Source organism: Anabrus simplex, chromosome 12, assembly GCF_040414725.1.
Source record: "Anabrus simplex isolate iqAnaSimp1 chromosome 12, ASM4041472v1, whole genome shotgun sequence".
NCBI classification, from domain to species: Eukaryota; Metazoa; Arthropoda; class Insecta; order Orthoptera; family Tettigoniidae; genus Anabrus; species Anabrus simplex.
This window is the reverse complement of record NC_090276.1, coordinates 24,165,167-24,189,133: the sequence shown is the minus strand read 5'-3', so window position 1 is coordinate 24,189,133 and position 23,967 is coordinate 24,165,167. Positions and strand designations below refer to the sequence as shown.

General features: G+C 39.6%; 1 protein-coding gene across 1 annotated transcript in view; it reads right to left on the bottom strand.

Annotated features, from left to right (window-relative positions):
- The window catches only part of LOC136884182 (CDAN1-interacting nuclease 1), a 65,405-nt gene that overhangs the window by 1,832 nt on the left and 39,606 nt on the right, over window positions 1-23,967 (bottom strand). Inside the window, exons 4-6 of the mRNA XM_067156217.2 lie at window positions 21,933-22,012; window positions 8,860-8,909; window positions 2,846-3,085 (exon numbers count right to left, since the gene is read on the bottom strand). Of these exons, the coding sequence (XP_067012318.1) occupies window positions 2,846-3,085; window positions 8,860-8,909; window positions 21,933-22,012 (370 nt within the window). The remainder of the gene's footprint in view (window positions 1-2,845; window positions 3,086-8,859; window positions 8,910-21,932; window positions 22,013-23,967) is intronic.

Sequence of the window (23,967 nt, the reverse complement as noted above, 5' to 3'; positions counted from 1 at the left end):
GGAGGAGTACATCTTGGGGGGACTGATCAGGAAGCGAGGGAAGACCCTGGGTAATATTCAGAGAATGGCGCACAACAGAAGAAACTTTAATAAATGGCTGAAATGCCCCGACGTTTAACGGCACGAAGGGAAAGAAGAAGAAGAAGAACTCCACTCTCATCTCTCTCTTTCATTGCCCATGTTTCTGCTGCATATGTCATTTCTTCTTTAGCCTTCATTTGTACATCTTTATTCCGTATTAGTCTTCATACCTGGTGGGAAAAGGCACTCCCCTGGTGTATCCTTCTACTAATATCCATATTCAGTCTTCCATTTTCTGTCAGTTCACTTCTTAAGTATTTAAAGTGTTATAGTATCTCCAGTTCCTTGTCTCCAATTTTGATAGCTCCTTTTCCTTCCTTACTTCCTCTGCTCCACCAATGTCTTGCTTTTCTCCAGGCTGATCTTCAATCTCCATTGTTCAATCCTGTTCAGTACATTCAGATGTTGTTGTACCTCATCTTCTTCCCACATCACAACGCCATCTGCAAACATCATTACATTCATTCTTTCCCCTCTATAATCTTCCCTTGCTGCCTTTATTATGTCATTCATCTCCAGTATGAACAGTAAAGATAACAATACACTCCCTTGTTTTAGCCCATTGTCAATTCCAGACCATTCTGTTCTACCAACTGTTGTCTTCACACAGCTGTAACAGTATAATATATTCTTATCATTGTTATTAGTTCCTTACCAATGTCCCTGTGTGTCTAGTCTAAAGCCAGGCTACAAAATTGTTTAACAGATTTACTTCACTGTTGAAGGGAATGCACAATGTTCCCGAAACATGTATGAATGAATAATTTTCAATTCTAAAAAACAAAAACTATTTTAAATAGGTTTTTAATAGCTTTAGACAAGTCAATATAGGATCAAATCAAATACCTATTAAGTTTATCAACACTGTACGGTCTTCTCTGCTGTAGCAGACTGGACCGCCAGACAAGCTGCAACAGATGGCCTAAATATTCTTAAATTCTGAAGTGAAATGCACTTTAAAATCTTGGAGAAAAAAAAATGATGTTAGATTCACTTCCCACATGAGCAATGCCAGCAGTGTTACAAATTAAAAACAGCACTGCTGAGACATAATTATTGTGTTTGAAGCCCGCTGAGCTTTGACGCATACTACAGTACAGTATCTAAGAGTCAGCAAGGTAACATTACCAATCCCCCTGTGGGTGGGAGCGGTAGAATATCATCCACAGTATCCCCGGATTTCTTCCTTGGTGCAAACAGAGAGTGGAGCGCCCATCTTTACGTCGCTACAGCGCAAGTTGTACTGATCTGATAACACAGAAACCTAGACAACAGTGCCATCTAGCAGATGGTGAGCACACAAGGCCACAGAGCCAACCTAAAGACAATTAGAGCACAATTGCAGATACTCAATGACTTGCCCTCGTAAGTAAGAAAGAAGGATGATCTACGAGTCTGAGAATCAATAACTTAAACCATTCTCCTCCTAAGTACAGAAACTGAACAAACAAGTGTCAAATCACTTCTTATTCCTCTCTCTGACTCCAGTCTTCTCATATTTAACCATTTTTTTTTTTTTTTTTCAATTTGCTTTATGTTGCAGTCACAGATAGGTCTTATGGCGATGATGGTATAGGAAAGGGCTAGGAGTGGGAAGGAAACGGCAGCCCCAGCATTTGCCTGGTGTGAAAATGGGAAACCATGAAAAACCATCTTCAGGGCTGCCAACAGCAGGGTTCGAACCCACTATCTCATGAATGCAAGCTCAAAGATGTGTGCCCCTAACCGCACAGCCAACCCGCTTGCTCTGCACTATGGCACACCTCAAAATAAACTTATCACAGATCATCAAACAGCAGGTATATTTTTATACTCTCTTTTAAATTTAGCATAAAGAGGATTTGAACTTGACAGTAATGAGGTTTCAGATGAGGATTTGCAGTGATAAACCATCCAAGATATGAAGAGAGTTTAATCTTTGTTTCACTACTGTTGAATACGGAGCTTTCGAACTTGTGACATTAGAATACAGAGAGCGGGGTAAGCGTTTATTTAATTCTTGTTGGTGTCAAACTGCTAAACATCATCTGTACTTTTTTTTTCACGAGAGCTGGAGAACTATTTTCTAGTGTAATAATTCGATTCATGCGCAATAACTGAAAAAGAGAGGGTCCACATGTTCTAAAAATACTGGAAACTCTAATAGGGAACTATTATCTCCTGACAATTAATCTAATGAATTTCAGATATGGTACTTCACAGTTTCCGGTGAATTAATGAACAATTTGAATGTCCCCTCCCCCAGTCACCCAGATCCAGTCAACTTTACCTTTTCATTGTGTCTGGCTTCAATCAACTGTAATCACATTATCACTTTCTGAAGATGAGCCATCAAACTCACTTTAAATTATTAATATCATGTGCACTCCCTTCATTATTGCCTTCACTTACTTCCAGTCCACTATCTGGAACACTTTCAAGCAGAATATTAATGTGGTCATATTCACTTGACCCCAAGTCATAGAAAACTGAAAGCATGCAAACTAAGAGAATATTGCTGGTAATTCTAAAACTCAAAGTAAACAAATGATAATGGTACATGCAATACCAAACCTGAAGATAGGACAACCACTTTTCTTAGCTATTCATAGAACCTTAAACGTTGGACGTACTACAAGCAAAAATGTAACAACCTGTGTTTGGCAGTTGAGACCTGTGAAATGAGGCCATGGAAGATGTGGCAGGCTTGCGTCATTAGAGCCAAATAGGTGAAGATCATCAACAGCTCTAAAAATGTAAATTCACAGAATAACCTTTTCCTTACCTATTCCAATAACTAAGGTACTGTTCCTTCATGTAAGTCTTGTGACCTTCTTCATCCCCAAACAACGCTTTGCTTTCAATCCAGTTTACAATGAAACCATCCACGGCAATAGGAACTTCAAGTTTCACATCTGGCGTTTTGTCGTAGCCGTGTTTTCTCATCAGTTCTTCATCACGGAAAGGAAGATTGAGCTCTTGGATCTTACGAAGTAGTCTCAGTTCATATTCCTGACCAAGAGAGCTGATAAAAAAGAAACGTGGATGTAGTGAAACAATTAATACAGAAATGTATTTTCATATTTAGCATATTATTTCTCTAGTTGCATCAATACAAACAGGATCTTACCTGAACTCCATTTAATATTTCACCTAATTACAGCTACTAAATATATAATAAATGGATATATCTTTGTATCAAATTAGAAATATAACACTATAATTCACTGAGTTATGACATAATAAAGCTACACGCTCATTTTCATGAATGTAAATGCAAGTAATTGTCATAATGCAAAAGCAACAATATGAGCTTTGAAAAAAAATATGTGTGGTTATAATTCATTCATTGCTATTCTTTGGTTTCATTGCATACATGCTAACATATATGAGGGCAAATCAAAAATTAAGATACACTTCCAAGTTATGGCCATGTATGAAACCACCTACACATAGGCAACACTACTATAACAACATACAATGTAAGTTCACTTTTCCACATAGTCCCCAAGAGAATGTTAACAACCGGGCAAATTGGCCGTGCGGTCAGGGGCACGCGGCTATGAGCTTGCATCCAGAAGGTAGTGGGTTCAAATCCCACTGTCGGCAGCCCTGAAGATGGTTTTCCGTGGTTTGCCACTTTCACACCAGGCAAATGCTGGGGCTGTACCTTAATTAAGACCACGCCGCTTTCTTCCGACTCCTAGGCCTTTCCTATTCCATTGTCGCCAAAATACCTATCTGTGTCGGTGCGACGTAAAGCAACTAGCAAAAAAAAAAAAAAAGAGAATGTTAACACTTCTCGGAATGGTCAACAAACTTTTCGATTTTGGATGCGTAGAAATCACCTCCTGCGATATGTAACCAACTGGAGACAGCTGCTTTCACCACCTCATCACTTCGGAATCGACGTCCAGCAAGATCCCTTTTTCAGCTTATCAAACACATGATAATCACATGGCATTAAGTCTGGACTGTATGGAGGATGTTGTGATACCTCCCATTTGAATTGCAGCAGCAGTTTGGATGTTTGGCGGGTTGTGTGAGGTGTTGATTTATTGTGCAACAAAATCACGCCAGCGCTCAATTTTCATCACCGGTTCAGCGTTCAAAAATATGAAGCCGAGCTGAGTGTCGTACCTTTTGGCATAAATTCTATGTGCACCAAGTCCTCCATGTCAACACTAAGTCCCAACTGATGAGCCTAACTTAGCACACGAGGGCGAAACGCAGGCAACCAAGAATGAGTTAGCTGGAAAATTTATAATGTCCAATAACGGACCATTATATTGGTATTATAAATTTACTCATTCGGGACAAATATTTTAAATTCCTTATGGGAATCAACATCTGTATTAACCAAAGAACACTGTTGCCATTACCTTTCCTTCTGAAGGTTGGACCTTGGCCTTCTTTCGTGGCGGTGATGTAGTGTGGTGTGCACCCATTCCATTGATGTTCTCTTTGTTTCGGGGATGAAGTGGAGGACCCACGTTTCATCACCTGTGATGATTCACCGTAGAAACTCGTCACCTTCCAGAGTATACCGTTGTAAAAATGCCAGATACGATTGGAAACGTTGACCCTTGTGAACATCGGTGAGCAGACGTGGGACCCATCTTTGACACAGTTTTGAAATCCAAGGTGATGGTGAACAATTCAGAACACACTGCCATATGAAATGTTCCTTCAGTGTTATGCACCGATGCTCTCTAATGATCCCATTCACATGGTCAACATTTGCAATGGTACTGGACGTTGCAGGCCTGCCTTTGCGATATTCGTCCATGAGATCCGTGCGTCCGGCGTCAAATACTTACACCACTTTACAATACCTGGGCGGGAAATTGCACACTTACCATATACAGCAGTGTTTTCATGATGAATGTCCGTGCAATTGAGCCATTTAGCCTATAGAAATTGGATCGTTGCACACACCTCTAATTTGGAGTGAACATCCAATTGACGCGCCATTGAGCCTAGCCCACTGTGCACACATACACAACACAAAGGGGTACCCTCCTATCAGACGTGTCAGAAGTTACTGTAGCTGGCTCCGCATTGGCCACGGTCACGACACACGGCGTGCTCTCACGGCGAGATAGTGTAACTTACTTATTGATTCACCCTTGTACATATGTACACTGCTGAGTGAGATAGCTTTGCAGCATGGGTAATGTGGCTGTACACTTGCATTTAGCAAATGGTGGGTTTTAACCCTGCTGTCAGCAGTAATTTTCTTCTTTCTAGAGAGTTTGAAATAGTCTGACCTCTTTCCCTTTGAGAGCATATAGACTTAAATTTCTGCTGCATTCTAGTAGATGTATGTAACACTACACAATGTTTTCTTATCTACAATGAATGCTACTAGCGGTACAAAACACCATCTTTTCACTGATATGCATGATCTGGTGAGGATTCCTGTAAATCTTTCAATGACTTAAAACTTCTTATCACTAGTAATTACTTGACTCACTGTCACTTTGAAATACAACACTGCATGGCGCAGAAGCATGGCATGGTGCACTTTAAATGAAAGAGAAGTAATTAAGTTTTAATAAGTCAGACGATAATAGCATTACACCAGACTGAACTGAAGAAAGCGAGAGTGGACACATAACATAAGGAATGAGAGTAAATGGTGCACGCGACCAAGTACAAACGACGAAACATGCCAAAGTAGATGCTCTCTTTCTCATGAACTTATTGCTTTATTAACCGAGGATTTGTGCTAAATAAATCTTTAAACTATTGTTTCCAGTTCTTCTGCTCAAAGTTCCCGAGGTAACGATTATCCTAGTTTTCACTGCATATGAAACAACTCATGCTAATACAAGAACATCACTTTCATTCCGTTCAAAATGTGAAAGGTATCTTCTCCATTGCTGGACTATAAGGTAAATACAAAGTCAATGAATATGAACTACAGCAGAACTCCTATTCAGCGTTTTTACAGAGACCTGATTTTTTAACCTTAAATAGGGTTTTACCTTAAATCTAGGTTTCAGAAGAAAGCACACTGTTTCCAGAAATCTTTGCCTGTATTAACATAGATTGCACCATCACACATTATTTACAGTAACAGCAATAAAACAAGGAGATATCTACCCTACACACTACTGTATACTGTAGTTACAACTTTGTACTACTGTTTGTGCTGAAGATTACTCGTGTATTAAACTTCCCCTACTATCTGAGCAAGAGATCTGTATTGCACCATACACTCAACTCTCGATTTACCGTAATCGGATCAATGCGCTGCGGCCTAACCGCGATAACAAAAACACTAATGCACGAGTGTTAGGAAAATGAATGAAATGGCATATGGCTTTTAGAGCCGGGAGTGTCCGAGGACATGTTCAGCTTGCCAGGTGCAGGTCTTTTAATTTGATGCCTGTGATGAGGATGAAATTAACCAATTAACCAATGATGGTTAATACTCCCGACCCTGCCGGGAATCAAACCCGGGACCTCTGTAACCAAAGGCCAGCACGTTAAACATTTAGCCATGGAGCCGGACACGAGTGTTAGAAGTTACAGTCTTACAAGTACAACAAACAGTTACGCATGGGGCAGCCTTGGCAAAATGTCGAGCCATTGCTGGAGTACATCAAGGGCCAGGATTATGCTCTCATCACTGAAAAACTTCTTTTGAGAAACTTGAGAAGCAAAATAAAGAAAAAGTGTTTCTTGACACAAAAGCAGAAAACCATGACTGATTATTTTCAGGAAGAGTAAAGTTAGGTAGTCTGAATATTTCAAGCTCCCTGTACAGTAGAGTAATGATAAACTATTCACTATAAATTTACATGGGATCAGGCTTTCTGAAATCTAAACAGATGCGAAAGTATATAACCTAACCTCTGAAATTAGTTATGCACACCACTGTACTCGAGAAGGAGAAGTATCCCATTCTTATTTTATTTCAGTACCTAGTACTGTATTTAAATTAAGCAATCATTTACTTCAGCCTTTATTTCTAAGGAGTTAACTGCTGTCAGTGGAAGCCAATGAATGTGCCATCTCGACAGATGAATACTGGAAAAACAAAGAGTAAATAGAGTAGTTGTGAATATATTGTAGTGATTTCGAACACGGATAAATAAATAAAACTGCTGTCAGTGCACTTATTGCAAAAACATGTTTCCCAATGTTTGTTTACACCAGTCAGAGTTGTGTGTATTACTAATCGATGTCGACAGCACCTTTGAATGCCTACGAGAGCTTGTTCAAGATCGACTCTAATTCTTGGTCTTGGAGTCATCTTGGCTTGCTCGTCCATGTAGCGATGAACTGATATGGAAGATGATCGATCGCATTCAATATAAACGCTGGAGTGTATGAATACCGATACCAGTAACATAAAAACTAACATGCCTGAATGCCCGTAATAACGGATGAACCAGTAAAAGGAATTTTTGAATGTCATAATAATACTGTAATTACGAGGTTCTCTTCAACTGCACTACAGCAGCCGCGGTCGGATGTGTATCCGAGTCTGACACCTCACTTTAATCCTAAGTGCCCACGCACTAAATTCCTCTTTTACCTTGATTCATCTTTAGCAAGTGTATGACATCTTTTCATAGGTTCTTAATGTACCATAACAAACAGAAATATATACTTGAGAATTTTAACATTTTCTCACGCTACATGCGGGTTTTGCCCTAATGTGAATTACATTGAATCAAATATAAAATTGCATTGCTCTTATAAAATAAACGTTGGGACTTGAAATTTCTTCCGTTAAAAGTGGGTTTATGCTAAATCGAGGTCATGCAAAATTGGGGTTATACTGTACACTATCTTGAGTCTTTACTGTAAACGTGTGAAACTAATCTAAGATAAACTGCTGTCACATTGAATTTTTTAAGAGATCACTGCATTTTCTTAGTGTTCACACCTGAATCACCTCCGCCCGCTGCGTAAAGCGGTATTCAAATGTACCCCGTCAATGAGGGGTTAGTAACTTGTTTTCTGCATGTGCATAGAGAAAATTACAAGATGATTGAGTAAAATACATAATGAATTAAATTACTTTGACATACTCGATTATAATGACACTAAATTTACAAAGTACTTGAAAGGTACTTCTGTAAAAGTTTTTTTTTTAGATTTTCCTCTATTTCCTTCTTTTATCTTCGTTGAATTTGTCAAATTCTTGAGCACGACACAAAGGGTACTGTCGATGCAATTTTAATATTTTTATCACATTTAGAATTTTGTGGCATACTAAGCACTTTGTTACACTGTCAAATGTGGTAAAATAAAATGTTAATATTTGAGTCCATATGGTCAGGAGATCTGTAAAAATTCAACAAATAGTCAGGTGGCTTTATGCTGTTGTTCACTTAGTACCACCTGGGGTCATGTGTAGAGCAATTCAAACTTAAACCTACAAATGTTATAATTTTATATGCAGTCCTATAACCATGTGCGAAATAAAACAAAATGAATGTTTCCTCCCATTTAGGACTGAGTACAGGAATCGAAAGCCTACCCCAAAGAGACCAGGCATATTGTACACACCAGCAATCTGTAATCCTCCACAGGCATAACAGAGTTAATCTTCCCTGTGTTTTGCACCATACTGCATGGAGACAAACCAAGTTGGCAACATCTGCACTAACTGAAAGCATCACACCCGTAAGTGGGTTTATGATGGGTCACAAATTTCCTCTGAATGCATGTTTTACAGCTGCAAGACCCATACTGCACAGCTAACTTTTCCTTCATTGTTAAAATTATTATTATTATTCACTCCAGAAAAAAACACATGCTCATTTCACAGATACTTACTGTTTTATGGTGTCAGTTATTGGACCATACTGATCATCATGAAGAATGCACTGGAAATGAGAAAGAAAACAAAATCATGAGTTTAAATTATAAAATGACAATGAGAATATCGGTGCATGTTGTCCTTCATTATTTAGTGTTGATATTTGAGTTTGAAAGGAAGAATCACTAATAATATCTTAACATTAATGCTTTCACGGCCCATACTTGTAGACATGGCATGGGCTTTTGGGCTTATGCCATATCAAGAAAATACAGTGAAACTCTTTACGTTTCTCAGAAAACTCTGCTACGTGTCTTCAGAAGACAGAAGAATATCTCGACTCTTCGTGAAGAAGATTTCTCCAATATGAAAGTTTGAATTTAGACGTTAGTAATAGAAACAACTAGTACAACACAATCTCGTTTCAAAAAATACCACTACAAGATGTAAACGGATCAGAGAAGTAAGAGAGGATTTGAAGGGAATAGGCCTTACAACAGAAGACACCACAAATAAGATAAAATTGAATACAAAACTCAAGAATACAAACCTCTGCTTTACCCTTACGTGAATAAACTCACATTTTCAACCGAAGAAAGGCCACGAAGATCGGAGCATCTGAAGAAGCACTGGGAGAACTGCGAAGTCCGAACAATCCCTTCAAAGAGACCTGAAAGATGGACTGACTAAAGTGATCCTATGCAGCCATAAAACAAGAAGAAGTAATAGAAGTGTAAGTGGTATGTTTATTTGTCACCCATGGTGCCGCTCATATAGTGGTATTAATCACAGGTACTGTAAAAGCCGGAAGCACACTCTGTTGCTACTAATCACAAACCTATTTTGTACTAACATAGTGGTACTATGCGCAAGTAAAAGCGACCCATGGTGTTCTCCATGTGGTGGTACTAATTAGAAGTAGTCTCATGGTTCTACTGTAATTCGATCATCCATTGGTCGCCCCTTTTAGTCGCCTCTTATGACAGACAGGGGATACCGTGGGTGTATTCTTTGTCTGCGTCCCCCACCCACCAGGGGTAATATTGTTTTAAATGTTATTTAGGAATATGTTCGCTGATAATGGTGAGCCCAGCCTTTTAATGGTAGATTTTTGTCAATGAATGCATAACTACTTTGGTTTAAGGTGGTTGTTTAAGGTTATAGGCCTATACGATTTTCAATAAGTCGGAAAAGATACCAAACTCGCACATAAAAGCATTAAAATCGGTACGAAACAGCAATCGGTTTGTTTAAAAAAATTGGTGGATGTTTTCCAAACAGTGGCTTACTCGTTAGCATGGTCATTACTGTAAACGTGTGAAACTAATCTAAGATAAACTGCTGTCACATTGAATTTTTTAAGGGAACACTGCATTTTCTTAGTATTCACACCTGAATCACCTTCATCCGCTGCATAAAGCGGCACTCAAATGTACTCCGTCACTGAGGGGTTAGTAACTTGTTTTCTGCATGTGCATAGAGAAAATTACAGATGATTGTGTAACATACATAATGAATTAAATTACTTTGACATACTCGATCATAATGACACTAAATTTACAAAGTACTTCTGTAAAAGTTTTTTTAGAATTTCCTCTATTTCCTTCTTTTATCTTTGTTGAATTTGTCAAATTCTTGAGCACGACACAAAGGGTAACGTCGATGCAATTTTAATATTTTTATCACATTTAGAATTTTGTGGCATACTAAGCACTTCGTTACCCTGTTAAATGTGGTAAAATAAAATGTTAATATTTGAGTCCATATGGTCAGGAGACCTGTAAAAATTCAACAAATAGTCAGGTGGCTTTATGCTGTTGTTCACTTAGTACCACCTGGGGTCACGTGTAGAATTCAAACTTAAACCTACAGATGTTATAATTTTATACGCAGTCCTATAACCATGTGCGAAATAAAACAAAATGAATGTTTCCTCGAATTCAGGACTGAGTACAGGAATCAAAAGCCTACCCCAGAGAGACCAAGCATAGTGACCACATGGCTCACCGTACGCGGTACGGTGTTAGCATTCGAAGCAGAGCTGACGGCACCATCAGAATCAGTCTGAGAAGGGGAAAGGGGGGTTTAACTGGTGTACATACATATGAAAGTATGACACTGATACAAGCCTGGAATGAAATATGTGGTCAGGAGGAATGTACGAATTTGGAAAACACCAAAATGAAATAACAATAGTGAAAGGAGGGAGAAGAGAACTAAATACATAAATCCTTAACTGATAGCCAGTGTCCCTCTTGAAATTGTTTTCTTCTGATAACACGGAGCAAAGTTCTCTGCGAAACGTCAAGAGTTTCAACTTGTTTTCCTGGCACAGCATAAGCCCAAATAATAACAATATCTTGACCCACTCTAAGCCTTTCTTAGTGTTTTATTCTGTCATGAACAGCCTATGTAAAACATATGAGACACCTACCACAGAAATAAAAGTATCTAAAAAGCAGCAGAGTGCATTCATCAGATTATTTCATCTATTATCTCCACTCCAAGAACATATCACCTTATTCCTCAATCATACCTATACTGAATAACAGTAGCTCATGAATAACATACAAAAAAATGCTTTTCACACTTACATTTCTTCTTCCTGGCCTTTATCCCAATATACTGGGGTCAACATTTGATGTTCACTTGGCTCAGTTTTACAATCAGATGCCCATCCTGATGCTAGCCCTATGTGGAGGGATATATTTTCTACATTCTCTAAAGGGTAAATATATCAGCAATAGAATCAGCTTCTGAGTGGTTAGACTGTGTGTGTGTGTGTGTTTACAGAGTTTCGCTCATACGTACCATTTGGGCTCATCAGTTGGATTGGCATGCCCTGCAAAGATTCTGCTCAACAATAGCAGACCGACTGCACAGTCCCGTCACGTTAGCAAACAGGGATTGCTATCCTGCTCAAGGAGAAATGAATTCTCTGTTATATATATATATATAAAAAAAATTACTCCCGATAGAGATACAATTCTAAAAATGGCTTTCACAGCCGCAGATCTAAATATCACAACAAAAGAACCAGCTTTTGGGTGGTTAGGCTGTGTGCGGTTGCAGAGTTTCGCTCAGGCGTACCATTTGGGCTCATCAGTTGAAGTAGCACGTCCCTCCAAGACTCTGCTCCATATCTGCTAACACAGCGGAACATGCGGAGCTGGTCTGCCGCTGATAAGCAGTGTAGGATATCTGTAACCATTGGTAATGTATCTGTAATCACTGGTTATAGAGAATCTGTTCCTGCACAATATCATAACCATGAATTGTAATCAACACTGTACATAATAGACAAATACTGGTGCAGAACAAAACAACCCTGTGTATAGCTTAGGTTGTCCTGTACGTACCTAACTACATTGTAACCAACACCAAATATATGTATTATTTCTGTAATAATTTGCAGTAGAAAACAGTAACTCCTATATATATCGTAATTTATTTATGTAGAAAGTAATGACCCTGTATATAACTCATCCTGTACATAACTACAGTGTAACCATACCATGTACCTCACTATTGTAATCAACACTCACTATATCCCAGTGTCATGACAGGGCAACAAATGTATCGGCAACCATCTATAGATATATAATAATATGTACTGACTGACTGATTCACCATCGCCGAGCCAAAACTACTGGACATAAAGAAATGAAATTTTGGGGATACATTTATATTACAATGCAAGTGCTCACTAAGGGAGGATTTTTGGATATTCTGTCACTAAAGGGGCGAAAGAGGGGAGGGGGGAGTGAATTTTTAAAACGATTGTATCACAAAAACTTAACTGTTTAAAGACATGAAAATTGGTATTTGGAATCTCCTTTTAAAATAAGGAAAAACATTTTTTGTTTTTGGAAAATCCTCTTAAGGGAGTGAAAAAAGTGAACAAGGGGTTGAATACCTTTTGTGAGGATACCTATATCTCAAAAATTGAAGATGTTACAGTCATGAAATTTGATATTTGTAATCTTTTTTAAAAATAAAAATTGTTTTGTTTTTGGAAAATCTATTTAACGGGGCGTGAACAGGAGTGACAAAGGGGTGAATTTTTAAAATGAATGGATCTCAAAAACGTAACATGTTTCAGACATGAAAATGGGTATTTTTAATCTCTTTTAAAAATAAACACACATTTTTTTGTTTATAAAAACACTTAATAGGGGGCAGGGTAAGAAACACTGAAAAAGGAGGTTGAAGTCTTTTTATTAGGATACTGGTATCTCCAAAAATGAAGATGTTACAGCTGTGAAAATAGGTATTTGGAATCTCCTTAAAAATAAAGAAACATGTAGGCCTAATCTTTTGTTTTTTGAAAAATCCAATTAAGTGGGGGTGAGGGTGGGGTAAATGAATTGAAAAATAAAAATCTTTGATTTAAAATATTTCTTGATAAAGATAGACATAGATAGAGATAGACACATACCTCAGCGGAAGCGAGTCCTTTTCCGTGCATTGGGGCCAAGAACAAGGAAACAGAACATTATTCAGTTCTACAAATAACTTTACTGCTTCAGCCCTGTGTTGACTTGAAATCCTAAAGCGTTCAATCTTAAATACAATTTAAAGGAATGTCTATCGAAGATCATAAGGATCTTTTACCAAGAATTATTTTAAATCAAAGGTTTTTATTCACAACAATATTCATCTTACGATTTTATGAATACAACTGTTAGTTTCCACAAACTTTATCATCAAGAACATTAATGATCAATTCACACCAATTTTATTGACTATATGACTTGAAACTAACAAAGTTTGCTAATTATTGTTTTTAAATGTCCTTATGTATAAAAGTGTTTTTAGTTTGTCTTATCAATCTAGTATGAAATTGTTGTATCTGATATATTGTGTGATTTATTCTAGATGATAATGTCTCTTAGAGGAAGAAACATGTACTAGATTTATTAAATTATATATGTATTGAATATACGGACCGCTTAAATATAATATTTAAGTTAATGTTAAATATTTGCTGCTTGATGTCCTAACCATTGTAGCCTGTGTCCTCCTCAATGCTCGGTAACAGGTATTTTGATGCCAGCCTCCGTTTTGTTTGCTTCAGTTCTAATCTTGTCCTTCCTGGTTCACTGTTCTGATGAAATTCATCAACCATACACAGTTAAAATTCACAGCCCAGCCAGGAAATGAATATGGAGCCCTCTGAACCGAAGGCCAGTACACTGACTATTCAGCCAAGAAGTCTGGGCCCAATTTAAGTTTATGTCACAGGTGAACAATATAGTGGAAGTGGAAAGTGTTTTTAAAGACTTTATTTGTAAAGTAGGATATAATGTTTTATTTGTAATGACCTAACCTGTACTGTGTAATATTTGTAACATATGTATTTGTAAATAGTAGATTTCAATTCTGTACTTACTGGAAGTATTTAGAAAATTGTTGAACAGGGTGTGTGCCTTTTGTGGGTTATGTTTTCTAGAAGGAATTTTCTAACTATTCTGGAAATGGAAGATTCGCGAACGTGTGTATTCGAGAATGTTAGTTAAAGTTCGCGACGGGAGTAGGAATTGTGATTGGTGAACCTAGGAGGGGATGGGCGGACTCATGCATTCTGATTGGCTACTCCTAGGCCAGGGTTTTCTACATATAGTGAGCGAGGCAGCGTTTGTGATAATTCGGTCTTGTCTTGGCCTGATCTGCCTTTAGTCTGTGGTGGTCTGTGTCATGTGCGACGCCTCGCTTCCGGGATGGCGCACCTTCGGGTAAGCCCTCTTACTTTCTGTTCCGGTTAAAATTTCCGTAATGTTCAATTGCTATTTTGTATAGGAGTCTGCCCTAGCCTAACCTAGATTTGCCGAATTAGTTTTTTACGACGCCTTACCTTTTCTGCTGGGGTACCCTGTTTGTTTTCGAGGCATTCCCATTTCTTATTTCACTATAGGTGGGCCGGCGTAAGGTTGCACATGACAGCTGCGCACAATGTTGGTCACACTGCAATGGCGCACGAAGCGATGTTGCCGCCGTAACAGCAGCTGATTGCACGACACATGGGTTTTTAAAAACATGGGAGAAATGTTTTTAATGTCATCGCGATGATACACAATACAAATTAAATCTGCCGACAAAAATTGAACTTTCAACTCACCGATTATTCATCACACAAAATTATACGAGATAAATATACTACGAAGTTCTTATTATCGCGATGTTAGAAAACACGGAAGAAATCGGCCAACAAGGATCTCACTTCATATACACCTTCACCAATAAATGTTAGAATAATATACATCGGTGCTAACACAAAATATTTCAGGTAAATTCTATAAAATTTACGAAAATTCAGAAACCTTATTTTCATACCTGATTCACAAAGGCGGAGGCTCGATACCCTCCAGTTCACTGCCATCACTACCGTCGCCTTCGTTGTCACTGTCATCATCGTCTAGGCAGATCATCAACTCCTGAGTCACTGATGATCCCATGTATTGCCATTGCCGAATTAATGAATGCTGCGACATGGCTAAATTTCTTCCTGCACAAAGCCGCATCCATTAGAGCAATACTCTCCCGGAACAGTCCTTCCACTTCAGTAACTGTGAAGGACGTGTTATAGGTGCGTACGTAATGTTTTACTTCACTCCATACCGTACCAACTCAATGAGGTTGAAGTGACAGTGGTACGGCGGCAACCTAATAACCTCGTGCCCTTGTTCCTTCGCTACCTCGTCGACTATTCTTTTCCCTGCTATTTGCTTTACATCGCACCGACACAGATAGGTTTTATAGTGACGATGGGACAGGAAAGGCCTAGGAATGGAAGGAAGCGACCGTTGTCTTAATTAAGGTACACCCCCCTGGAGTGAAAATGGGAAACCACGGAAAACCATCTTCAGGGCTGCCGACAGTGGAATTCGAACCCACTATCTCCCGGATGCGAGCTCACAGCTGCGCGCCCCTAACCGCACAGCCAACTCGCCCGGTGTCGACTAATTTAGTCGTACACATATGCGCTGGGATATTTCTTTACTGCAGCAATTCCACTTACAGTTCTTTATGGGCGCTCGGAGAAGGGGTCTTGTCCATTATTACGGAGTAGTAACGTGCATTGTCCATAACAATGACAGAAGGGACTTTGAGCTGTAAAAATCGTACTCGTGTCTTCGTATTGCATCAGCCTGAAAAGAATTAATTCCTATTACAGGAGATAGCTTAATTCGTTTCTTTCCCGGAGTGCTGTGAAACAAGTCCCTACTATCAGCCCCGTTTTCGCTATTGCTATGTACCCCAGTCACTTTTTCCTTCTGTTCTTGGAGGCGAACACCTGTTTGAATGACATTACGCTTTGAAAGCCCTAATGTTTGAGATATGCGATCCACAACATGATCTACAGGAACGGAGAGACGGCTATACAAGCGTACGAATTTCGTCTCCCTCTCGTAAAACTCGCGAGTTCTCCGCACTAATTCTAATGCCTGACTATTAAGGGACACTCCGCGGCTCAAAGGATTATCACTTCGCGCTTCATGACTATGTTGTCATTTCCGAGACATCGCACTGCATTCGTTAAAATAAAATTTCACAATTATCTCAAAATGAAAACAAAACTTTCATAAACGCGCGAATCACACCTGACCACGTGCTAGCGGCGACAGACAAAACGGCAACACTTCAATATGGTAGTCAAGCTAGTTATAGATGGCACCACTATACTACCTATGTTGCCAACAACAATCAACTGAAAATAGTTCGTATTTATTTTTTAGCTCGCTTAAACCTTACAATATATTTTAAATGCTCATATTTGTGTAGGCAAATAAAAGATTATGAACACTATACGGAATTAAATACGAATTAACATGAATAAAATGCGTAACTGTATCTGACATAAAAAGTAGTGGATTGGTGATTCTGATTGACGGGTGACGTTCTTCATTTCATTTTTGTAGTGGTGCCAACATGACTTACAACTGTCAAGTGCAACCTTGTGCCGGCCCACCTATAAATATGTAGATTGTAATTTAATACATTTACCTTGGGGTTTGCCTCTGGTAGTTCAGTGTCACTTGATGTACGAGTTTAGGAGAGTACATTCACTTCACTGTAAACTGTAATTGCTTTTGACCTACTAAATTGCAATGTACAACTGCTTTGGTAACTAGATGTATAGTGATTTGAAATTTTGAATTTACAGAAAAGCATTATCAAAGAACCTCTAAGTTATGTATATCACAGAGTTTATAGTTCGTATGTTGCAAGTTTGGTGGATTTTGTTTCGGAATGTATTTGTAAAATTTTCACTTGTAAATAATATTTTTCAAATTTAAGGATCACGGCAAATTATTTCGGAATCTGCAACCTAAGCCATATCCATGCCCTCAGTAGGTTGTACTTCCTTCCATTTTCTTGGTTCATTGTCCACTAGTTGGCCCTACTGATATTTCATATTCTGTTGTTGTTGGCAGAGATCCGCGTAGGCCAGCTGATGTTTCTGAGTTTATAGTGTTCTCTGATAGTGTGTAGTTGCTCTTACTTCCCTCCTTTATTGTGTTTAGTACTTGTTTTGTGTAACCACCGTAGTAAAGGTTACAATTTGGTTAAGCTAGGGCAGACTCCTATACGAAATAGCAACCGAACATTACGGAAATTTTAACCGGAACGGAAAGTAAGAGTGCTTATCTGAAGGTGCGCCATCCCGGAAGCGAGGCGTCGCACACGACGCAGACCAACACAAACTAAAGGCAGATCAGGCCAAGACAAGGCCGAATTATCACGAATGCCATCCCCACGTTCGAGCGTTGAGCTGTAGGCTCAATGCGGGAACTTTTGGCCCATCGACCTTATTGGTCTTGAGTGCCATGTCAATCAAGTGATCCCATTTCATTAATTTAGTTGAGAGATTGGGATACGTGATTCCTTGTGCTCATTCATTGGCCAGAATGTGACCGGGCGCACTTCCAATCATGTGCGCTGTGAGTGCTTTGAGCATTAGGTAGCGGTGCGGAGAAGGCGAAGCGGACATACAGAGAGGGTCACCCATCCAGTGAGTGACCATGCCCGATGTTGCTTAACTGTCATTATCATTTGCTTTCTAATCGAGTGCATTAAGAAAAAGAAGAATTGAGATGTTGGTTTAGAGGAAGGAGTCAGCAAGGTGATTTGCCGGGAGTGAGGGCTGTGGCACTGGTTAGGGCTGGGGATTGATTTTGGAGCTTGGAGGGGGTTTTACTTGAGTACAGGGTCTCGGCTACTCAATCCACTGAGTTGGCCCTGTTCTGGGTGGGAAGTCTTGGTTGTGTTGATTGAGAGTGAAGTATTTGTGGTCTGGGATGTAAGGGCATGGTGTCACGGGAGGGGGTATCTTCCGCCGGGACTAGCGACGCTTGGCTCAGTAAACGACGCATCGACTGAGCGCAGAAGCGTGACACCCGGTCCGAGCGTAGAACCGTACCAACCACGGTGGCCGTAGTTTGAGATGGGGGTATTATAGGTCAATCGCGTGAGGGCACGGCGTCCCGGGAGGGAATGCTCTGCCGGAGCAGCGACACTCGGTTCGGCGACGCATCGACCGAATCAGAAGCGTAACGCCTAGTCCGAGCTCGGACACCCATTTCCTCGTAGCCGTGGTGTCACGCGCAATGACCTAGGAGGGGCTGGAGTGCGTGCGTTTGGATCACTGGATGAGTCAAACACACTTGGCGGACCGACTAAGTACGGCGACCCGTTGACCTGAGTCGTGACAGGCGTAGTATTTTTGAGTGGTTAATGCCACTGTCAAGCCACGAACACAGGACACCGGGCTACCCTGACAATAGCACTCTGCTGTCCAGTTGTGCTTCCGCTCGGGGTCCATGCCCAGGTAATCGAACGCTACTGGACTGGGCTGTAGAGCAACGTAGAGTCCTGGCTGGACCCCTCAACGAGTGAACAAAGACTGGCAGGCCGGGTGATCGCTGATTGGCTGCTTGAGTCGGTCGGGGGGCTGCTATTGGCTGGCTGACTTGTCGGGGCAGCGCGGGGCTGCTGGCTAGGTTGGGGTGGCCGTGAGAGCTGATGAGTTCCCGGACTTGGCGGCCATCTTGTCCACAGCCTTTGACGGGAGGTCTGGTAGTCGCTGGCGCGCTGGGAGAGGCCGAGAGAGCCAGTGAGCCCTCGGACTTGGCGGCCATCTTGTCTACGGTCTTGACGGGGGGCTAGCTCAGCTGGGTGCTAGCCGTGACTGGGTCGGAGCTGCTGGGAGTAACCACCCTTCCGAAGAAACCGCGGAGCCGAGGTGTTGTGGCTCTGGCACGTGCGGCGTGCTAGGCCCGTCCTGGCTGCGGCGATTATCACGAACGCTGCCTCGCTCACTATATATAGAAAACCCTAGCCTAGGAGTAGCCAATCAGAATGCATGAGTCCGCCCATCCCCTCCTAGGCTCACCAATCACAATTCCTACTCTCGTCGCGAACTTTAACTAACATTCTCGAATACACACGTTCGCGAATCTTCCATTTCCAGAATAGTTAGAAAATTCCTTCTAGAAAACATAACCCACAAAATGCACACACCCTGTTCAACAATTTTCTAGATACTTCCAGTAAGTACAGAACTGAAATCTACTATTTACAAATACATATGTTACATATATTACACAGTACAGGTTAGGTCATTACAAATAAAACATTATATCAGACTTTACAAATAAAGTCTTCAAAAACACTTTCCACTTCCACTACATTGTTCACCTGTGACAGTTTACATTTACTTTGATATTAGAGACTGCAGAATCAGTTTGAAGATTGGAACAGCCGCTTCTCACAATATGGTCTTAGACTGAACAAAAAGAAGATTGAATACCTGGAAACCATCCCAAGCAATGACTCCAAGTTGATGGGGGGATAGGTGATGAAGTGCAAAGTCGGCCAAAAGGAAGCATGGATGAAATGGAAGGAAGTCACAGGCATACTCTGCAACAGAAGGATGCCACTACGTCAGAAGTTCAAAATATACCGCACGATAGTATATGACGCTTAATACAGTGCTGAATGATGACCAACTGACAAAGCTACAGAGGTATTTGAAGACTGTTGTGTATGAAGATGTGGAGTTTGTACTTGTCCTTTTGTTTTTTCATGTTTGTCCTCCTGTCCTCTTCCCGTTGCTCCCAACTTACAATGTTGGCCTCTCATTGTGTTTATCCTATTACGTGTTCCCTTTTAACTCATTCCAGTCTAATTACGAGCATAGCCCATAGTAGACTTTAAAAATTCACTAAAAATTCACTAAAATTTGAGAATGAGCTATGCACCCATTAGGCGGCTCCATGGTGTTCCTTCATGTATTAGTTATGAGAGTATTTCAACAGATGCCATTATTATCTAAGTCAGAGAATTTACAAAATTTTCGACATGTGTACATTAGATGTTGTCACTCAATGTGCTGTAAAACATCGCTTCTCACAGCAAACAAGTGCTTGATGAAAGTGATATTTTTGATACTTTATGTGATGATAGTGGCTTGGAAATCCACAACAAGGGTTTTTTTTTTTTTTGGAAGGCGATGTTAGCGAAGATACTCAGAGTTAGTACAATTTACGAACTTCATCATATAGATCTGTATTGATACAGTTAAAACTAAGAACAATGTTAGGTTTAGGTCCACCCAATCAATACACATCAATATAATTAGTGGAAAGGGACAAAAAAAATTGACAAATCAAGTCATATATAGAACTGTAAGAATATAAGTGAACCCATTCTGGTCTGGGCCCGAATATCCCTAACGAATGTTCTGGACTGAGCATTTTTAAGGGTAAAAAAAAAATAAAAAAAAATATATGTGCGTACCTATAGAAATATTTGCATTTGATTAAACCTGACAAGTTGGTGCCAGAAGGCCAGCGCCTCAGCCATCTGAGCTACTTGGCCTGGCTCCATTTTTGTTATTGAACAATTATTACTTTTTACAACATTTTCATTACTATTGTTGTTTTGTAATTGCAATGCACATTGTATATGATAAAAATAGGGTAATTATAATAGTGCATCAGTAAACTGTACGTACTTAGAAGACAGTCAAATCATTTTATTCGCAAAACATGGTATAATATATAAACTGTTTTAAAATATCAAGTGCTAGCTGATGTGAAACAAACAACATTTTTCACTGCTAGATGCTCAAACTAGCACAAATAAATAAGAATCATGCAAATATCTTCTATACGTACACAGATATAATTTTGTTTAAATGCCATAAATGACATCAAATAAATAACTCAACCTATTGGGTTCCTTATCTCCCTTTTTCTTGTAATGGTCCTACTTTGCACAAATACATAAAATAAAGATAATCATATGACCTCCGCTACCGTGTGCAGACATTTTAATTTGACGCCATCTGGCCATCTACTCGTCAATTTTGACGTTCCGTTTTACTCTAGGCCTGCTAGATGGCGGACAGAGTAAAGCAAAACTCTCTTGGGCGTGAGTGGTTGAGATTTTAATGAATTTTGTCGGGAAAACACCAAATGTGTCACCAGAAATTTTTTATATGCCGACATCGTCCGACATGGAGTGTTCAATGAACTTTCTTCTGCCCTACCAAAATCCAATTGCCTGTGCTGGGTTTGAACCCGCTATCTTGGGATCCGGAGGCCAACACTCTACCACTGATCCACAGGGACAGCTCATAAATACATGAAATTTATTCGGTGATGGATGGATAGGAAGAGATTTACTCTGTGACAGATAGATAGAAAAGGGTTCGGATTGGGAAGAAAGTGGCAGTGGCCAGAATTTAAGTCAACCCTGGCATGAAGATGAGAAACCGCAGGCTGCTGATAGTGGGATTCAAACCCACCAGCTCCTGAATTCGAACACACCACTTGGTATCCCACACCACACAAGCCGATTTCCTTGATTTTTCTCCTTCAGTGTTTATCCTGTGTTCATATTCTTCTGCTAACTATGTTCATCTTAAACTTTTTTTGTCTCTTCCCTTTTCTTATCCTACACTTCCCTCACCAAGAATGAAGATCTGTCAAGATGGCCCCTCAATGAGTGTTGAAGCCTGCCCTCCTGATTAAGCCGTGAAGCAGAAATGAGGTCATTAGGTGGTGAGAAGAACTGAATATCTTACCAGGTATATTTCATAAGCAAGCCGTGAGTCCTTAATCAAAGTTGTATCTTTCATCAATTTAGTGATGGCACTTTTAGTTGCTGAAAAAGAAGAAAAAGGAACAGTAAGGATTTGGACAAAACAAAATATCAGTAACATAATACTGCCAGAATTTTGTCCTGAAAAGGTTTTTGTTAAAAAATATGTTCGCTGCTATTCATTTAAGTTGAATTTGAAGTGCAGCTGGTAGGCTTTTTTTTTTTTTAATGGTTTTAATGGAAACAAATACTGGTGTCCAGCAAGGAAGATGTATTTCATCACTCCTCTTCAGAATCATAATGAATAAAGTTTCAAAAGCTGTTAAAAGAAAGGATCCAGCAACTAATGCCCTGGTTTTTACTGATGATGTAATGGTATGGGGCGAGACGGAAGCGAAGTACAAGCTAGGCTAGACCTTTGGCATGAAGCTTTTATAACCTTAGGTCTTAAAATCAGAAAAGCCAAGACAGTTGGCATGGTGATGAGTAGAAACTCTTCAACTGTTCATCTAAGATTATGAAGAGGAGTGGTGGAAGACAACTTCTTTGCCGGACTCCACTCTCTGTTTCAAACCATTAAATTTCGAACAAAATAAAAGTTCATATGCATTTTCTTCGTAACTAACAATTTCCCAGGAAAAATGTTTTTCTGTAAAATTGTGACGCATGCTTTATCTGAAGAAAACCAACATAAATGATAAACAGTTAGTTCTATACACCAAAGGAACATGCATACAGGATTTAGAATTAAATTTCCTTTACAAATACAGTACTCATATACGTTTCCTTCATAACTCTGACGATTTGCCACAAAATTGTGCATTTTATGAGTTAAAGGATTATTTTGAGTATGTGACTGAGGTTGCTAACACTTCCAATGCAGAATCAAAAAGTAAAATACACAGACCAATGTTGTAAAAACATCAAAGATTTTCTTAAAATGAACTACTTGGCAAGGAACAGAATTTAATAACAATTGATAATATATGCTGCAATATGTAGTTTCGATCAGGAGTATTGCTTTAGGAAGTGTTTAAGAAATCACATGCACTTCTTCTATGGCAGATTCAGTTCTCTTGTATGCCGGTAAGGAGGCGAGATGGGAGAGAAGGATCATCCTTCCTATTTCATGCAGTGACAAAGGCAAAAGTGAGGAAAGGTAACTCACTGCCACAAAGTTTGACCTTCCTGGAATTTCCTTGAGTACGGACAAGGGACTACCATATGGGTTGCTTCTGCCAGCTATGCTCGCACTGACAATCCTCAAGGAAAGCTGGAGCACTGCAGCTGTCTCAATGGAAAGCAGGCATGAGCCACCTACTGGTTGAAATTCATATCATATTGGAAAGAATTCCATGTGTGTGAAGCCACAAGTAAACACTAGTCAACTATAAGAATCAGCCACTTAAAAATTGAGCACATGTCAATGCAGGAATAACAGTGATCCTAGGCAGTCTTGTTCCATGGGATGGAAGCTATAATATCAAACAGCTGGAACATCACCTATAATGTGATAGAATATAATAGAATGTTTTCAATCATTAAGTTATATAAGTAAGTTTTATTTTAATTTTTTGCTACTGGCTTCAAGTCGCACCACCTCAGACAGGTCTTATGAACAGGATAGGACTGGGAAGGAAACAACCATGGTCTTAAATACAGCCCCAGCATTTCATAGGATATAACACTCTGAATACAGCCATCATTACAACAGTAGAAGCAGAATTAGCCATTAGCAATCGCCAGCAGAAAAATGGGATGAAGAAAGAATTGAAGTAATAAAAAATTAAACAACATTCTTAACCCTAAAAACAATATTAACTCCCCTAATTCACCCCTTACTGCTCATAACAATAGCTACAAGGATTCGATTCTTGCACAAAAGCAAATACATGCTCTCAAAACGAAGATCAGTGATGATGATTATATATATAAAATAAGAGTTTTGTCTGTACATTGCTCAGAATTTGAAAATAATGGTATTTCTGTATCGATCATGTCCACAGGAACAAGAAAAT